The sequence below is a fragment of the Suncus etruscus genome, chromosome X (assembly GCF_024139225.1).
Source record: "Suncus etruscus isolate mSunEtr1 chromosome X, mSunEtr1.pri.cur, whole genome shotgun sequence".
Lineage (NCBI taxonomy): Eukaryota > Metazoa > Chordata > Mammalia > Eulipotyphla > Soricidae > Suncus > Suncus etruscus.
Window position 1 is genome coordinate 112,736,666 of NC_064868.1, and position 20,341 is coordinate 112,757,006.

The 20,341-nt window shown below is 36.3% G+C and overlaps 1 protein-coding gene and 1 non-coding gene across 6 annotated transcripts in view; both read right to left on the minus strand.

Moving 5' to 3' along the window:
* The window catches only part of GRIA3 (glutamate ionotropic receptor AMPA type subunit 3), a 378,184-nt gene that overhangs the window by 173,443 nt on the left and 184,400 nt on the right, over positions 1 to 20,341 (minus strand). For all 5 annotated transcript variants that reach the window (XM_049767079.1, XM_049767080.1, XM_049767076.1 and 2 more), the window contains one exon: positions 14,953 to 15,140. In XM_049767079.1, coding sequence (XP_049623036.1) covers positions 14,953 to 15,140 — 188 coding nt within the window. The remainder of the gene's footprint in view (positions 1 to 14,952; positions 15,141 to 20,341) is intronic.
* LOC125999586 (U6 spliceosomal RNA) lies at positions 2,839 to 2,942 on the minus strand. Its single transcript, XR_007492115.1, has one exon. It is a non-coding gene; the product is annotated as a U6 spliceosomal RNA (small nuclear RNA).

The window sequence follows — 20,341 nt, forward strand, 5'->3', positions numbered from 1 at the left end:
TACTCAGTGCCTACTGTGGCATAGCTGAGGTGTTCACAGTGTAAACCATACAAATGAATAGGTATCATTAAGGTGTTTTTTTCCTGTATCAAAGGAAACTATTCTCATTTCCTGTGAGGGTATAAAATAGCTATTTATGGATAATTATTCTTTGTAATGTATTAGAAAGAATAGATCTGACAATAGAATCAAGAGACCCAAACTATAACAAGCTATACACAAAATGGATCTGTTACACTAGCAGTCCAAGGGGCTAACGGTGGAGATACGGGATGCATGCTGGGAACTAAAGTGGAGGGAGGTCAACACTGATTGTGGGAGTGGCCCTAATTTACTGTCACTATGTACCTGAAATAAAACCGTGAAAGACTTGTAATTCATATTGGTCTCAATAAATATTTAAAAAAAGTCTGAGACTTTATTTGATTATCAATGGAATCGATTCAAAGGCAGATGTGTATTAGTTTTATTTTTGTATAAGTTTTTGGTTTTTTTATTTGAACTGACTCATACTTTGCTTAAAATTCTTTTATTTTGGTTTATAATACTATTAATAATAGTTTATAAAATAGAGGTACAGAGAAATTAAGTTACTGAAATCAGATAGCTTAGAGTTAGAACCCAGGTCTTTTGCCTCAAAGTTTCCATACTCTGCTTTGCAAAACCTCAGGGTGTCTCCAGTAATCCCAAAGACTCTCATGAGCTTCTAATGAAAATTAATTTGAGTCAGTGTTTCTCTAAAAAACGAAATCCCAAGGCTCATAGGAAATAATCAAGCAAGTAAAGAGGTATAATAATTTTTTAAATGGGGGTAAGAACTGTTGGTTGAACAGCATTACCTTTTTGAGACCAAATCTTCTAGCATTTGAAATAAACAGAGTCTTGCTGTTTCAAAGTAATGATCTTGAATGTGTTTTTTTCTCTTTATTTTCCCATAGGGTATTTGCTTCTAAATACTCACAAAGCCAGTCTAGCCAATCTAGTGTGAAGTATGACCAGAGGTTCAGACTATTTTTTATAATAAGCTGAAGATAAAGCTTCTATTTATAGAATGCTGATTTCTGCTACTAACTCCTAGGAAAAATATCTCTGTATCTTAGGGAATAAGTATTTTCAAGGCTGCCAGTAAATGCTAAAATCACCCAGCATGTCGAAGGCTTTCAGTACAAGGATAGAGTCTCAGTCTCTTAGGGTCTGGAGGATATTAGACTTAAGAGAAAGAATATTTGCAATGTTTTAAAGGAGAAATGTCTAGGTCCTATAGCTCAGAGTATAGAAAGTAGAATGAATGACAAAGAAAAGAAATCCTATAGCTCAGAGTATAGAAAGTAGAATGAATGACAAAGAAAAGAAATAGAGGCAGGGTGAGATGGACTAGAAGTACCAGTGATTAAGGTCAAGGATTTAGGTATATCAGTTGTCTCCAAGAGTGTTAAAGCTAACTATACAAATGAAATTGAACAACACTGAAAACATAAGATCCAAACTTTAATAACCAAACTAAAAATATGCCTGTACGGTGGCAAGCTAGATATGGGTGGGAGGGAACACTGTGGAGGGAAATTGATACTGGTGCTGGAACACTGTATGTCTAAATCTCAACCATGAATAATTTTGTAAATCATGACTTTTCATAACATAAAAATATATATTAAAATCAAAACATCTGGAATGGTCATCTTTAAGAAAGCCATTAAAATCTTTTACTTAGGACATTGGTCTGTAGTATACGGTTACATTTTTTGCATAAACATTCTTACTAAGATAATCCAAGATACATTAATTGATAGCATTAAATCACAAAATCATTATGGTAACAAATAGAAACTGCTGGACACTATGACTGGTAAGATAATAAAATAATTTCTTATAAAAGAAGGATGAGGCAATTGATTTATAAAAGGAAAATTGGAATGTCTAGAGCTAGAGAAAGGTAATGTCAAGTAAGATGCAGTAAGAGATGAAAGAGGTGAATGGTTAAGTTTGGCTATATAGTCATCTAAATCTGGAAACATCATTAGAGAGCAAAGAGGAATGGGGTATATAATTTAGAGAAGAAGATGTAAAATCACAGATGTTAGAAACATTTAATCTTAGATGAATTTACCAATATGCTGACACGCATTGTAGGTTTTTTATTCCCTTTTACTTCACTAGCACATATTAACCAAACCATCAATACATATAATTTATATTAGTTGACATGGTGTTTCACTTAGTTTATGTTGCCAGGATCTACTACAAATTTAATAAAAATATATAAAATAAAATAAATTTATTTTTCTTAGTAGTTCTTAGTATAATATTATGACTCTAATACTCCCTGCTAGACTATTCACCTCAGAGCAGTTAACTGATCCTTTACTGGAAATATTTTTATGTAAATCACAATGCCTATTCTGCTGGTATGAACCCACTTGCTTTTCTATTTCTTAATGATTTAGCAGTATTTATCTACTCCAATAGGTCCCATTCTATATGACTCTTGTTTAACTAACATAAGGATAGGGCCTTATATTCTTCTTTAAAATACAGGAATGTTATGCTAAATACCATTCAGAAAAACTTTCAATCTATCATACACAGATTATAAAATGCCATCCTACATGGTTCAAGGAGATCAATGTAGCTTTACTGTCTCCTTCCTATATGACACTCAGTCACTAGAGGTAAGGTGTCTGCCTTGCAAGCGCTAGCCAAGGAAGGACCGTGGTTCTATCCCCTGGCATCCCATATGGTCCCCCCAAGCCAGGAGCAATTTCTGAGCACTTAGCCAGGAGTAACCCCTAAGCATCAAACGGGTGTGGCTAGAAAAAAAAACAAACAAAAAACCCCCCCAAAAACAAAAACAAAACAAATTCTCGTGTTATTTTTGCTCAGGGGTTATGCTAATTTTTTCTGTATCATTCCAATTTTAGTATATGTGTTGCCGAAGCAGGCACTATATTCCTATTTTATAAAATTTTACAAAGTCAGCCTCACACACATCTGATGTTATTTAGTCCCCAGCATTATGGTAGTGCTCTCTGAGCACAGAGCCAGAAATAAGCCCTGACCACCTAGAATTTGGTATCCCACACCCCCCAAAATAAATAGATCTAGGTTACAAATATAATATTGCTAAGAATAAATCTTAGACTGTTTGAAGTAAAACTATCATCTATTCAAAACTTAATCTGATTCAAACCTTAATCTTTTAATCTACATTAAAACATGATTGAACTAGATAGTCATGTTTGAGTTTAACTATGAAAGAATTAAATAACTTTTTACTGTCTCCTAAATAAAACTCAGCCACTATGCAGAATACACAGACCTAAATTTGAAGTACAGAACTGCTAGTATGTGGTTTTGGAAGACTAACTCTCAGCTTATAGCAAGGTCTTTATTTTTTTGTTTTATTTATTTTTTTTGGTTTTGGGGTCACACCCGGCAGTGCTCAGGGGTTATTCCTAGCTCCACGCTCAGAAATCCCTCCTGGCAGGTTCGGGGGTCCATATGGAATGCCTGGATTCAAACCACCGTCATTCTGCATACAAGGCAAACAGCCTTCCTCCATGTATAGCAATGTCTTTAAAGAGCAGATTTCTTAAATAACTTTGGAATTGTAAGCATAGAGATATCTTATTAGATAAACTCGTGTTGAAAAGGTTCTGCCCAAAGATAGCACTTGGGATCTGTGTTATAACATTAAAAGGAGGAGACATTTGAGTAATTTTCTTCTCTATCCTGACATACCATATCTATAATTGATCCTAACCACCTTTATTATCCCTGGACCATCTTCTAGTTTGGATTCTAGGTAGAGTGAACCAGAATGTCTATGGAAGAAAGCAAAAGTCATTAGAGTATTAGGAAGAGATTTTGCAACTGCCTGTACTTACTTGTGAGAGATATAAGTGGGATTAAATCTTTCAAAAGAGTGATAAGAACATAACTCTCCCAGTTCTTCCAGATACTTTATTAATTTTTCACTGCACTTAAGCTAGTCAGGAATAGATTCCATTATTGTACAAAAGTACCCTCCACAGCTCTGCCTCACCAAAAATAATTCTGACAGTTAATCGGAAAAGAAACATGTAGCAGGGGTCTTGAACTCATGGCCTGTGGGCCGTTTGCAGCCCTCCGTACAACGTTTTGTGGTCCTGCCCTAGAGGAATCTTTTGTTTTGCTTTGTTTTAGTTGTTTGGGTCACACTCCCCAATGTTCAAGGCTTACTACTGACTTTGCACTCAAGGATCACCCCGACTTTGCCTCCTGCAGCCCCCAGGTAAATTGAGTTTGAGACCCCTGATAGAGTGAATGAGACTAGAATAGTCAGGAAACATTACCCCATAGAACTCAAATGAACATTTTCAAGGATCATTTTTCTGTTTAGATCATGTGAAATACAAATGAATAGGAACAGGATCATCTGCAACATATCTGAGTTCCATGGCAAGTGCAAACAAGGATGATATGCCATATATTGAAGAGTTAAGAAGTCCAGTTAGAGAAATAACTACACTAATAACTATCATGACAATGGTAATGAGCGAGAGAAGTAGTATACCTGTTTTGAATAGAGGCAGGGGTGGAGGAGGAGGGAGATTAAGGGGCACTGATCCCGGGAATGTTACACTGGTAAAGAGGGGTATTCTTTTTTTTTTAAATAACTGAAACCCAACTACAAACATGTTTGTAATCATGGTGCTTAAATAAAGATATTATTTAAAAAAACAGGAATTCCTGAGGTTAGGTAAGGATATAGTTGGCTTGACTAGTACAGCCTACTTGGCCAAGAAAGCCATGTTTTGAAATTGAGCAGGGAGCTAAGGGACTCAGGTGTCTTCAAAGACAGAAAGCTCGACAATCTGAGATTTAGGTACTTTGTTCAGGCAAGACTGGACAGGGTAGACTAAATTTTCAGTCCAGGACTAAACACTCCTTACTGTGGGATAGATTATCCTAAAGCTGGAAAGAGTGCTGTCAGCTTCCCCCAAAAGCCAAGAACACTAAGTTTGCCTTGTACTCCCATTTTTGGGGCTGCTCAGCAATTCTATGGATCTTCCAAACTATACCACTCAATCAGCGCAGAGGAAAGAAATGCAGTTATCTATAGCAGCCTTTTTCATCTGGGGTCTCCAGGGCTGCTTTGTTGGATTTTAGGATATTCCAAGGAGGGTACAGATGAAAATTGCTTAAATAGAGGATGGGTTACAGAAATAAAACAAAGTCAGAAAAGGACCATGGTGGGGGGAAAAGTTGAGAAATAGGAATGTAGAGAAACTAATATCCTTAACTTATTTTTTTTTTGGTTTTTGGGTCATAACTGGAGGCCTTCAGGGGTTACTCCTGACTCTGTGCTCAGAAGTCACTCCTGGCAGGCTTGGGGGACCACATGATATGTCGGGATTCAAACTGGGGTCTGTCCTGTCTTGGCCGCGTGCAAAGCAAATGCCTTACCGCTGTGGTATCACTCCAGCCCCTATCCTTCATTTTTAATAAATATTTGAGAGGCCAGCCTAGGCTTCGGCCTAGGATTTGTACAAAAACCAAGCTGTTTTATTCCAAAGGTTTGACTTTGACAATTAAGACTGAGCAGAACTTCTGGAACCATAAGGAAATATTCTATCCTAAGCTTCGTCCTAGTATCTGTGCAAAATCCAAAATATTTAATTCCAGAGGACTAATTTTGTCAATCACATCTGAGCAGAACGTTTCCTGGTACCATAAAAAGACATTGGGATTTGATAGTGAGCATGTCCAGAGCCTGTAGTTGTTCCCATGGCAGTATGCTTCAAGGGTGGAGAAACCCTGTATCACTTAGGCCAAGGGAATTCCCTTTGCAATTTCTCCAAAAGGTACTGTGCCTATGCAAAACAAACCAAAAAAACCCCAAATAAACACAAAATTGCCACACCATCTCTCCTTTCTTTTTTTCCTCCCCCTGTTATTTTCTCTTTCTTGTTGTTTTTTATTTATTGCTTGTTTGTGTTTTTCTTTTCTTTTCTTTTCTTCTTTTCTTTTCTTTTCTTTTCTTTTCTTTTCTTTTCTTTTCTTTTCCCTTTCTTCTTTTAAATTGATACTGAAAACTCCTAAATGGACTCCTCCCAGCTTTCCTTGTTTTTCCCCAACAGAACCACAGAACTTGAATCAACTTGTTCTGCTTCATAAATTGAGGGGGGAAAGTGAATGGTACCAGGAGCAAACAGTCCATAAACATTGAATGGAAATAAATGATCACACCTCAATATCAAACCCAAAGTCAATGACAATAGAATCAAGATACCCAATCTACAAGTTATATGCAAAGCGAACCTGTTACACTAGCAATCCAGGAGGTAAAAGGGGGAGGGACGGGATGCATGCTGGGAACAGGGGTGGAGGGAGGACAAAACTGGTGGTGGAAATGGCCCTAATTCACTGTCACTATGTACTTTAAATATAACTGTGAAAGACTTGCAATTCACATTGGTCATAATAAAAAAATTGAGAGTCTAATTTTAAAATATTTGGCCATTTTACCTTTTTCTTACCCTTACTTTATATAGCATAAGTGGTACGTTTCTCCTTTACTGACCCTTGCCCAACTCAGATTTTTAATCCTCTAGACCTTTTAAGTCTGATCTACTGTATTCAATTTGGTTGGTATTTCTTTCTTTGAACCTTCATGCTAGGGTTTTTTATTTTTATAATAAATGAACCCTTTAAGACCCCCCATAAAATAATTGTCTTTGCATTTCAGAGTTTTTGAAAAGAAGCTCTTTAATTTATGCAGCTCTAGGAATTGCTACTCAGGTCTACTGGTCTAGAAAAAGTACACCACTCCAAGTCATTATCCTATGGGCTTTTATACTTTCCCAGAACAAGGCCCATCTAAAAATTTGGGGGGAGTGACTAATGCATTGAAAGGGAACCGTGTTTTCCAACCTTACCAGTTGCCTTCAGATGATATTTTAACAAGAGATGGAGAAAATGAACAAGACCTAGGTCAATTTTTTTAACTTCATGTGTGAAATAATGGATATAGTGGTCCTCTACCTGAGAAGAAATGCACACAGACAGGTATGCTAGTTGTACCATACACATCACTCTGAGAAAGCACCTCTCACAATTTATGCCTATTCTTCTGGATCAAATTGTGAGATTGTTTTAGCACTATGAATAAATGAACTTGTTCATCATAAAAGAGCTCTTCATCAAAGGGTAGGTTGAAGGGGCATATTTTCAATTCTGTGCTTTAATGGAATATGGATCCTATCAAGTGGAGAGATATCTGTGAATTACTTGTTGTTATAACAACGCTTGTTATGGACAGAGCTGCTCCAGATCTCATCACGATGCTTATCACTTATCTCTTATGACCTATGGTTGTATCTAATGTGACTGAAATACTCAAGTTTGATGCAAAGCTGATTAGGGCAACAATTAGCAGCATTTGGTGTAAGCATCCTTTGGTCTAAATGCTGGCATCAGCAATTATTGACTGTAAGCCTCAATTTGTAAAATGAAGAAAATATTTCTAGGTGAGGACTTATGTGAGCTTTAAATCACATACATTGATGACAATATAACCTAGAATGATGTAAGCATTTAATGCACATTTGTTATAAAAATGTCCAGTCAATTGTGTGGGCTGAGGCCATAGCTCAGCAGAAAATATTTGCTGTGCATGCGTGTGGTGTCAGTTTTCAGCACAGCAAATAAAAGTACGATTGTCATTAGTTCTCAAGGTTTTAGTAACTTTAATTATTTTAAGTGATGATGAAAGACTTGGGTAAATGCCAAATGCACCAAGTGTTTTCCAATGTTACACTGGGGAAAGAATAGAGAGGTCAAGTAACATGTTGAACTAGTATTAGTGAGACTTTGGCTTAGCTCAGTGTTACATTGTGTAGAAGGAAGATTTAGAGTCTGTTCTCATGATTTGACTATAGATTAAATTAATAATCTTACTTAAAATTCCACAAGGACACCATTTTTTAGTAGAAATCCCTAAACCATTTTCATAAAAACAATTCACTCTCATGAGTTAATAACCATGGTTGCTAGTCACTAAACTGATTTTTTTGGCTTTGCTTTTGTTTTGGGGCCACACCTGGTGACGCTCAAAGGATACTCCTGGCTCTGTGCTCAGAAATTGCTCCTGGCTTGGGGACTATACAGGCCACCAGGGAATCGAACTGCGGTCCGTTCTAGGTCAGTGCATGCAAGGCAAATGCCCTACTGCTGCGCCACTGCTCTAGCCCCTAGTCACTGAACTTTTAATGGGTGCCAATTATCATGCCAGGTACTCTTTATAGATTTTTTTTGTTACTTACAACAATGAGTGGGATCACATGAAAGGAAGATGAGAGCACTGAACCTCAAATCAATTGTCATTTTTATCAATGTCATTCAGCCTGGAACTGTTAGTGCTAAGATTTGAAGTAACATCTATTTGAGTCTCAAGCTTATATTTTTCCAACTATATCACAATCAAAATATTACAAGATGAAGAGATTTAAACCAAAATGGTTTTCCTAACCGGTAAATGTTCTATAGGAAACACTGGGGCTAAAGATTGGAACAAAGGGAGAAAAATATGAGAAATATCGTGCAGTGTCACTATATGCTGAGTGGAGGGCAATGCAGGGATCGGGCAAAAACATCATTTTCACTTGAGCTATATCTAGCTATTGACAACTGCCCTAGTGGCCACAATTATTAGATCTATTTTGGACTGAGCACTATTACTTTTATAATACAGTCTTGCACTTTAGAAAGGCCTTTAATATCGTCCATTTTATTTGTTATCTTTAGAAACTTGACTTACTAACTTGGATGCTTCACTTAAAACTACTCTCTTTGAAGTTAGAGTCAAGGTTCTCAAATGAAAGAAACATAAGGGATGTCTGACCTGGTTTAGGATTCTGTCCCAATGTTGTGTTGTATACAAATCATTTATGATGTGATTTTAACCTAAAATATTTGGAAAAGAAATACATTCTATATTTTCCTGGAGAGAATAGCAAAACAATTTTTATATACTCTAATTAAACAGGAATTATGATGATGCCACTTGAGTTATTTGAATTACTTTTTATTTGAATTATTTCTATTGGAAATAATATTGTGTAAACTGAAGGGATGATGTTTAAATTTGTTTACAGAGGCAACCCTTTGGAAACCTAATGGATAGGCAATTTAGGATATAGATTGAGATAATATTTATATATTATAAATATATAAATTTATACGTTTGTATATAAATATAATTTAGATAAATATATATTTAATATACACATTTATATATAAATATATATGAGTCTAAAAAGTATTTTAGGATCTAACTTTTCAATAATTTAGGATGGTCTAAACTTCACATATGCTTCAGCTATGTGAGATTTTATTTTCTATCCGTTTCCCCTCTCCTTGTAATGAGTTCTTTTTATTTTTTATTTTTATTTTTTTTGGTTTTTGGGTCACACCAGGCAGTGCTCAGGGGTTATTCCTGGCTCCAGGCTCAGAAATTGCTCCTGGCAGGCACGGGGGACCATATGGGACGCTGGGATTCGAACCGATGACCTCCTGCATGAAAGGCAAACGCTTTACCTCCATGCTATCTCTCCGGCCCCGTAATGAGTTCTTTTTAATGCTAAGTCTCTTTCATCTAGTTAAGCTCATTTTCTCTGATATTGTCTGTAGGCATGCAGAACAGTTGGTCAGTGCCCTCTTTATGATAACTCTGTATACTTGAGGATGGTGATTAAACTGCCTCTTGGCTCCTTTTCACCAGGCTAAACAACTGCAACTCATTTAGCTTTTCCTCATAGGTCCTATTTTTTAATGCTTTAGTCATTTTTATTTTTTCTTTACTTTTCTGGATCTTTTTCACTTGCTTTGCAATTATTTTAGATGTAACCTGATGAATGGGCCTAATCTAAGATTTGGCACGGATTAAATATTTAATAAATTACTTGAAAATTAAGAGAGGTATTTGGCACCAAAGTAGGAATCAGAAGACAAGTTTAATATTTGCTTTGCCATTTATGAGGATTGAGCACGATGTCACATTTAGACAAATCATTTAAATGTCTCTTAACATTTGTTTATCCTCTGTAAATTTAAGATAAACACCTGTCAGATTTAGATGGACAATCTATGTGAAAACACTTTTGTTTGGCATCAAAGCACTATACAAATACTCAGTTGCCAGCCATCTTTAAAGTGTTTTGCATATATTAACTCATTAAGGCACAGTTACCATTCCATTATAGCACAAAGAAACAAGCCCCTGAGAATTAAAATGCCTCGGTCAGACAACTATTCAGTGACAGAATTCACACAGACTGACTCAAAACACTATGATATACTGCCTCTTCAAAAGAATATTAAAATACAACAAATCTGTCCTTTTATGGGATTTAATATGCTAAAGCCATTCAAAGGAGGTATACAAAACTAGAATAGAGCATTTCTTCAGTCACAGGTAGAGAACTCTATGAGAAGTAACCTTTTCAAAAGTGAAATGAGACCCAGGGAAAGGACATACATAACATGTGTGCATGCATGGGACCAGAACAATAGTAGAGCAGGTAACTTCTATGCATCTGCATGGGTTTGATCTCTGGCATTCCACATGGTCCTTCAAGCACCACCAAAAGTGACTTTTTTGGGGGGGGGCACACCCGGTACTGCTCAGGGATTACTCCTGGTTCTGCACTCAGAAATCACTCCTGGCAGGCTCAGGTGGCTATATGGGATGCAGGTAATCAAACGCGGATCTGTTCTGGGTCAGCAGTGTGCAAGGCAAAGGCCTTATGGTCTGTGCTATCGATCCAGCCTCAGGCGATATTTCTGAATGCAGAGTCAAGAGTAACCCCTGAGCACTGCTGTTTGTGGCCCCCAACCAAAAAAGTGATTTTACTTATTTTTGATATAAAAATAGTATAAGAATGATACCCAAAAGCAATAGAAATGAGGGCCAGAGGACTGGTCTATGGTAGGAAGCTTGCTAGAAAGAAAGAGGAGTGTGATTAAAGTTGGAAAAGGACCATTATGATGATAATAGTTGGAAATCATTACTCTGGATAAGAAGTGGGCGCTGATAAGTGGTAATGTGATATGCATGATGTCCTTTTAATAACAGTATTGCAAATCACAGTGCCTAAAGGTGAAAAGGAGAGAGAGAGGGAGAGAGAGAGAAAGAGTGAAAGAGACAGAGAGAGAACTCTCCCATAGTGATAGGCAGGAAGGAAAGCACGGGAAGGTAACTATGGATGTTGGTGGTGGAAAGTGTACACTAGTGAAAGGATGGGTATTGGAATATTGTATGACTAAAATTCAATTTTTAAAGAAAGTTAATGGTTAGCTTGGTTATTGAATTAAGTCAGATATCTATCATTGGGAAGAATGGTGGTTCTTGAATGCAATACAGTATTAGGCATGCTATTATTAGGCTAAGCCAGGAGTTAGTTCACACTAGTATGCCTCAATCTTCCTATTGAAAGTGCTCTGAATAGTTGCATATAAGATCTACATTTTAAAACATATAGTAAGCTGAACATTCTTCATGGTTTTATTCATCTCTCTGTCTTTTTCTACATTAATTTAGGTTCCTGTAAATTTGAAATATTTTCCTAATAGATAACTATTAAGTGAGGATAAAAAGATAGATTACTATATGCATATCTTCCTACTGTATTCTGAATCTCTTTGAGAATTCATAAAAAGCTTTGGAAAGAAATGTTGGAAAGATTTTTATTTACCTCACAAATATTTGAGAAAATAGAGAAAATTAGTATCAATATCATCAAAAGGAAAAGGATATACTATAGAACACTATACTGAAGATATGCAAATCTTGGTAAATTGTAGCATTTTGGCATTTTCTCATAAAAACATTGATCATTGAGTCTAATATGATTTATGTTATTCTGAAATTTGATTTATAGGGAATGGTATAATAGTCTCTTCTACTTCAAATAATATCATAAACGGTCCTTGTGGAAGATTAAAGAAGTTTATTCTCATTAAAAAACACAGAAAAAGTTGAAAACAGCTTTGGAGAATGCAGCTTTTTTGGGGGGAAAGTCTGACACAGATTACATTATAATAAATTGTGATAAGCTTCTCAAGGTTAGGAACCAAAGAGAAAAGTAATATCTTTGTCTCTTAGAATTAAATTTATTAATGTTTTATATAAAATGCAATATCTAATTAACTGCTAAATTTAACTCTTTGCTTAATGAGAAATAGATTTTATACAAAAAATGTTGGCAAGCATATCTGAAAAGGATTGGGAACAAAGGCATCACCTTAAACTTCCTTTTGTTAGTTTTTGGTCCATACCTGGAGATGCTCAGGGATTAATCCTAGCCCTGTGCTCTGGAATTACTCCTGGATGTGGGGATGATATGGGATCCAAGGTATAGAACCCGGCTCAGCTGCGTGCAAAGCAAATGCCCTACCCATTGTGTACTCCAGCCCCTTATCTTAAATTTTTGATCACATATAATTGAATGCATTTTTGTCTCTATGAATAGCAACCAAATTTTATTGAAATTTATATAAATATGCTTGCTTAATAACTACCAATTTAACATGGTGTACCAGGTGCTCTGATAGACACTGGAGATATAACAGCAAGTACAATCAATATGGTTTTTTTCCCTCTCATAGTCCTTATACCTAGTGGAGATCTCTTAGCGAGTAGGAAAAAGATTAGGTTAATAGTCTTGTGACACTATTTTGAAATAGGGGAAATTAAATTAAATTAAAAATTAAATTAAATACTGAGCCTCACCTGGATATTGCTAAACACTTTCTCTGAACATTCTATGAAAAATTGTATCTAAAGTATAATGAGGGATACTGTGAGAATGCATATAAAAGAAATGAAAAGAGAAAATAAGACATGAAGAGAGAAAATAGAGAGTTTTAATGGTAAAATTTCCTCAAACTGCTTAGTAATAATTATTTTCTCTATAACATTTTATGCCTTTGATAGCAATAATATCAGCCATGTGAAATAGAATAATTTTATTTTTCCCATTATGTAGATGATAAAACTAAGGCATAGATATTTGAAGTGCCCAAGATCCCACAACTATATTGAATGCAGGCATCTACCTACCAATTTTATTTTATATTATACTGAAGAATCTAAGACTCCAGTAAATGACTTCTATAAAATCCTAAATATTTAAGAGAATGAAAGATATTCAAGAAACCAAAGTCACTAATGCAAAGGAAAGAAAACAAAGTATGGCAAGGAAATGTTCCTCCCGGGTTTAGGCTATTAAGTAGGTCACCCACTAAAAAGCTATTTTTGTATAAAATTTTAGAGGGCATCTACCAACATCAATGACCTGATTCTTTACTTTTAATATCTAAGAAAATCAAAGGCAGATTTCTTTTTATGGAAGGGAGGGGTGGATCATTTAGGTAACTCAAGAGAATGTTCGTTGGGAAATTTGATTTAGCCAGGCTAAGTGAAATGGGATAGATGTTCTAGATTCTTTGTGAAGTGTGGTTCACTAAACATATATTACGCTTAAGAACGAGTCAGTAGGGGCTGAAACAGTGACACAGCGATAGGGCTTTTGTCTTGCACACAGCTGACCTAGGACAGACCATGGTTCGATCCCCCAGCGTCCGATATGGTCCCCCAAGCCAAGAGCGATTTCTGAGCTCATAGCCAGGAGTAATCCTTGAGCATCACCGGGTGTGGCCCAAAAACAACAAAAAAAATGAAGGAGTCAGTCTCCACAAGTAGAGTCAGTAATTTTTCCTTCCTCTCTCCTTCCCTACTTCCCTCACATCTTATCTACGTTCCTTCTCCTTTCCTCCCTTCTAACTTTCCTCTAATTTCTTCATTTTCTGCTCTTTGATCCTCTTTGATCCATCTGACAAACAGTATTAAAGTTGCAGACAAAGTGGTATTACAACGGGTAGGGTGCTTGCGTTCCATGTGGTCAACCTGGGTTTGATACCTGGCATGCCATGTTTTCTGCCTAGCTTGCCAGGAGTGATTTCTGAGAGCAGAGCCATGAGTAAGCTCTGAACATTATCAGTTTTGTCCCTAAACAAAAATTGCTCAACTATTAATAATTTTGTAAATCATAGTTCTTTAAATTAAAAAATGAATATGATATGTATTTAATCTGATATAATATAATCCCATATAATGGCTGTCATTGTAATTTAAATATCTGAAGCTGTTTTAGTTGTTACACTGGAATAAAATTAGAATAGAAATGTTTCCCTTACAGTTTTGTTTCTGTTAGCACAGACACTTGCTTATTAATTGGGGAACTGAGGCATATACGGCAAATAAAGTCTCACCACATTTCAATTTGGCTCCTTATTCGAACAGGAGTATACATATGGGTTTTATTATTTCAGTCTTAAATTTAAATATCTAAGTTTAATAATAAATATGCTTTGGTATATTGAATCATATTTGCCCAAGTCTAGTTCTTTTGTTCATGTACCATTTACTTTTAAAAAGGTCTTATATTACATAAATATTCTCAGAACCAATTCTGAATATTCAGAAATAAAAACCCTCCACAAATTCAAATCTAATGAATCCTGCCCTGATACTCCAAACCTTTGAAACACCCCCCCCAATCCATCTGCTTTATCTAATCCTTTATCAATCTCTTCTAAGAGAAAAATCAGAGGATTACTTCAAAATGGTCAGTTATCTACAAAACAGAAGTGGAAGTGTATTTATCTGATAGAATTAAATTGCAGAGACTTCCAGATTAATCTCGAGGTTTTCAACAGTTTATATATTCTTTTCCATTTTTTTGTAGCCACTGAGGAGGGAGAGAGGATTAGAGAGACTGTCAGAAACTGTTGGCACTTTTAGTCTGTTGTGCACTTAATTTCTTAGCAGGTATGGGAATTGCCTCAGTCTGATGATTTAACATGTTGGTTGGGTGGTTGTGGTGGTAGTGGTGAAATAAATCTCAAGCATACCTGTTCCAAAATTGTGTTAATCCTTTCAACTTCACAGTCAATCAAGTACCGCTTTTCCTGCCTCCTGTCCATTTCTTCAATGATGCGTCTGAATTCTTGGACATCCTTAATATTTCCCACAGACCTGGCTGTCACTTGCCAGTTGTTTTGAACTGCTGCTTCCATAATCGCTTGGAGAATGGAAAATCCTAAAAGAAGGAAGAACAGTTACAGTGATTTTCTTTCTTTCAAAAAAACTTCACGTAGGTTTTAAAAGTTGTATTGAATTTTGAATTCACAGCCCAACAGTTTTTTTTTGAACCTTTAACCATTGGGGAGAGCAGGTTTCCACATGTCAGTATTAATCTGCCAAAGGGTTGGCGCCTCAACCTTATTTTAAAGGAAAGAATTTTCTACAAACTCTGAGCATCAGTCTAGAAATTTATCAAGTTTGTACTTAAGCAATTGTAATTATTTTTAATGGTATTCATTATCAAAACATCTATAGAATGATTGCTCTGCGCTTCTATTTGTGGACAATTCACTCTGATCAAAATCGGTGTTCATTTCTTTCACCTCTCATGTAAACATTATTAAGAATTAGATGTATTTTTAAAAGTGATGAAGTTCATTATAATAGTTGATTATTACAAAAATATGACTATTCAATAAGGTAAAGTATGTCTACCAGCAAATTATACCTACCAAGTGAATTCTCTGAATACATAAAAAGATAGAACACATAATTCCTAGTTCTTTGACTACAGTTTTCTGAAAAATTCAGACACATTGAGTCTTCCTTAGTCCTGTTCCCTTTTCTGTTATTTACTAGGGGTGGGGAGTGAGGAGAAACAGTAAAGCAGAATTTAGGACACTTGCCTTGCACACAACAGACCCATTATTGATTCCCTGTATCCTATATGTTCCTCTGAGCCCTGCCAGGAGTTGTTCCTGAGCACAAAGCCAAGAGCAAGCCCTGAGTACTGCCAGGTGTGACCCTCCCAAAATCATAAGGGATTCTTCTTTCCTCTTTAGTAAATTATTCAGCTCATCATGAAATACTTATATCTAGGATAAGTGGGTATTGGAGAAACCATGGTTTGAGTAACCAGTTTAAAGTCAGGGTTTAAGAAGTTACAATTGGCAATCTATCCGAAAATATGAACAACACTACATCTTGAAATATGAGCCATAGAGTAGAATATGTCTGACTCAGTATATTATGCATATGAATTTGCTACTTGTGTATATTTAATCAAATATAAAAGTTACTTTATTGGTGTATTGTCAGAAGTAGCTTCCCTTCTTCCTATAATTTTCAATTGTTTTATATTTGTATACTGGTAATTTAATGGGATTGGGTGATAGGAATGATTTTCAGTGCCAGAATAATCTGTGTCATATAATCAGCCATTGGAGAAATAGAGAATGGAAGGAAGATCCTACTTTCTTTATTTTTGAATATTTTGATTTGTTTATTGGGAGGCTTTTCCAAACAGTACTTATGGGAACCTTCAGCCCTATTAATCTATATTTCTGGTCCAAAAGAGGTAGATTCATAATATATTATCAAAGTTAGGTAATATGTTTAAAATAATGTTCACATTTATGTTTTTAGGCTACATCTGGGAATGCTCAGGGGTTACTTCTGTCTCTGTATTCAGAAATTATTCTTCATCGTTCTCAGGGGATTATATAGGTGCCAGTGACGAAACCTGGATTGATGGTGTGATAGGCAAAGTGTACTACTCACTCTATTATTGCTTTGGACCAACAACTATGATTTTTATGGGTACATTTATTGCATCTCATTACTACAACGTACCCACGATCCTCATATTAATTCTAGTCTGGCTCTTCTCCCACATCATCCTTCCACTACTTTGTAGTCTTAGTTTTGTGACCCAAGGCCAATGGTTTGTTGTAAATTGGTACTTTCTATTCTCTTGTTTTGTTTCTCTATATGGCACAGATGAGTGAAGTTATTTGGTATTTATCTTTCCATTTTTGACTTATTTCATGTAACATAACGCCTTCAAGTGCCACTCGAAAACTCCTGTCTTACAGTCTTTGCACCATATTCCACATGACTCAGGCATATCCTGTGGTATAAACAGACTATTGCTGGAATCTTCTTCATTACACCATAGAAAATGGTATTGACATTTGGAGAGCATGCTTCAGGGAGATGGCAGTGGTGACTCAGCTAATCATTATGACTCCTTTGTGTGTTGGGTGTATGCAGGAAGAATATCACAAATGAGACCTGAGCACTTTGTAATTTTCAAATGAGCAATTTCAGCACTGGAGCTCAAAATTACAGATCAGAGTAAATCACCATTGCTTTAAATGTTAATTCTTACTCTTTTTAAATCAACCACGCATATTTATTTTTGAGATTTACATTTTCCTGTGTTCTCTACTTCAGTGGGAGTTTAGGGAACATAGTAGGAGAAAGTTTGGGTTTATGAAATTAACACAGGGAGAAAGAGATGAAAGTATTTGAGAATATTTCTTACGCAGTATGTAATAAGGCTTCATTATTTTGAATAACACTAATTAAAATGTATAAAAAGGACGAGGTTGAATTTTACTTTTGTACTATTTATGAACAAAGTATTGGATGAAATAATAGCAATGAAATAACACAGGTAATCCAATATATTTAAACTATAACTTTAATAGACACTTTTAGCAAGATACAATATTTTCATATGTGTTGATTTATTTAAATACAACATTTCTTAATCTCTGAGTTAGTTCCATTCCACCATTTGCAGAAAAAAGAGACATGTAAAATATCTTTTCCATGTGACAATCCTTCACAGTTTGAAAACAAGCATATCTTTCCTTGTAATTTTTTAAAATTGAGTGTCCACAATTTTATTCATATTTCACAATGCAAATAAAATGTTACATTTTATACAATTTTATACAATGATACATTTTGTCCCAATTATCATCCACCTCCAAAACTCCTCTTTCTGTGATTGGAAGGTGGAGCATGTCTTTGATTCTATTAGAAAACACCCAATCATAGCATTGTAATTTCCAGTGAAATAGAAAATGGTTGAGTCAGAATGAGTATCATCAGAAGATAGGTAGGTATATCACCACTGAAGGCCAGGTATCATTGGCAGGTGGCTCTCATTGGTGGCCTCATTCCAGGAGCAACTTCCATTGGATTCATTCCAGGAAAAGAGGGTCTATCATGGGCATTCATATACTGCCATCTTCCCAGAATGAAGCGGACTCAGGCAACTTGTTAGAAGTGGGATCATTGTCCCCGAAGGAGGACCAGAAAATTGAATAATTGCAGGAAACTTGGTATGTTGAAATATAATATTTGTTTTGTCAGTCAGACTTTGTTCCTGCTCCTCCATCGATTTCTTATCATTGTCTTTCACATTCTTTTTGTATTTCCCATAATTGAAGTGTATCTTTTTCACAGATGGAGCATTATGAGTGATGAGCATATTTTATGTGCCTTTTGGTGATCTTTTGTTTGAGAAAATGTCTTCTCTCCAGTTTTGGATGGGTTTAGATTTTTTTCCTTGCTAATATCTACCAGTGCCTTGTATATCTTCAATATTAAACTTTTATCAGATGGATATTGAATGAATAGTTTCTACCATTCTATGGGTAGTCTTTGAATCCTAGTCATCATTTTCTTTAAGGTGCAGAAGCTTCTTATTATATCAACATTGTAGTCCAATGTTGATGTATGACAGTTGGACTTGGACATGCCCCTTGGATAACCCCATTATAATGACAGCTGAACCAGAACACCTCCCTTGACACACCCCTTGGACATGTCCCTCATCACGCTGGGTATAAAAGGAAAAACTTGGACAGTGCATGGGGTCCCAGGATAGTGACCAGAGCAGTACCTGCTGGTCTGTGGGGGCCAGAGATAAAGTTTTAAAGAGATGCTGCCTGCTTTTATCTCCTTTCTCTTTCATTTTTGTACCAGGGTAGTCTCCCCGATGAATGAATTCCTCTCTCTCTCTCTCTCTCTCTCTCTCTCTCTCTCTCTCTCTCTCTCTCTCTCTCTCTCTCTCTCTCTCTCTCTCTCTCTCTCTCTCTCTCTTCCCCCCACGTGGTGGTAACAGGCCTCAGACTCCAGAAGGAATAAAAAGTATACTTGGTTTATACATATCTCATCTTTCTCTCTCAGTCCAGGGTGGAGGCTGACTACATTTTGGGATTCCAGGGTGACACCTGACAGACAGGTACCACAGGCCCCAGCCCCAGCAAGCCCTACAGTATCGGGCTCTGGCATCCCTGGCCCTTGCAGCCTTGCAGCAACCGAGTAGCAGACGGATTGCAGCAGTAACCTTCTGCGTTGGATTCTACAAATTTCTACAAAATTCAACAAATTTCTACAAAATGGTGCCCTTAACAGGTCAAGTGAACCCTAGCTTTTACAAAGATTTTTTAAAAAAGGAACCAATGTAAGTAAAAGATTAATGTTAAAAAGAGAGAAAAAAGAGAGAGAGGGGCCAGAGGGCATTTGCCTTGCATGTGGCTCGTAGCTGACCCAGAACTGACTTGGGTTCAATCCCCGGCACCCCATGTGGTCCCTTGAGCCTTCCAGGGGCGATTTCTGAGTGCAGAGCCAGGAGTAACCCCTGAGCGCTGCAGGGTATGGCCCCCAAACCAAAAACCAAAAACAAAACAAAACAAAAACAAAAACAAACCCAGAAATTGAATTAATGAAGAGAGAAATTAAGAGAATAAATGATTAAAAAGAGAGAAATTGATAAAAAAGAGAAAAATAGATTTAGTATATAGAGAAAATAGAATTAGGCATAGCAAAAAGGACAAAGAAAAATTTAAATAGAGAATATTTACCCTTTAGATAGATAGAGTGAAAAACTGTCAGCCTTACAACTGTCCCCTATCAGCAGGAAGCAGCTACAAAGAATTCTTCACTCCTTTGGAGTTTTTCACTTTCTTAGGCTAGGTATAGGTTTGACAAAAAGTTACAAAATTAATGTTCATTCCTTAAACGCTTTCATTTCTTTCCTACACCTGCGTCTTCGATTTGGAGCTTCTAAATGAACTGTCAAGAGGAGAAATACAGCTGAAAATCACCATGGCTTTTGCAGACCATCATATGGCTGAACTCCATTGACTACTGAGGATAACTCTATTTTATTTTACATATTTTGGGCCACACTCGGTGATGCTCAGGGGTTACTCCTGGCTATGCACTCAGAAATCGCTCCTGGCTTGGGGGACCATATAGAATGCTGGGGGATCGAAATGTGGTCCGTCCTAGGCTAGCAGACACCTTACTGCTTGAGTCACTGCTCCAGCCCCAACTTTCTATATAATTTAAAAAGAAAATACAAAACATAAAAGGTGGAAATATTGATTACAGCAGTTGCTATAGTCCCATTGTGTA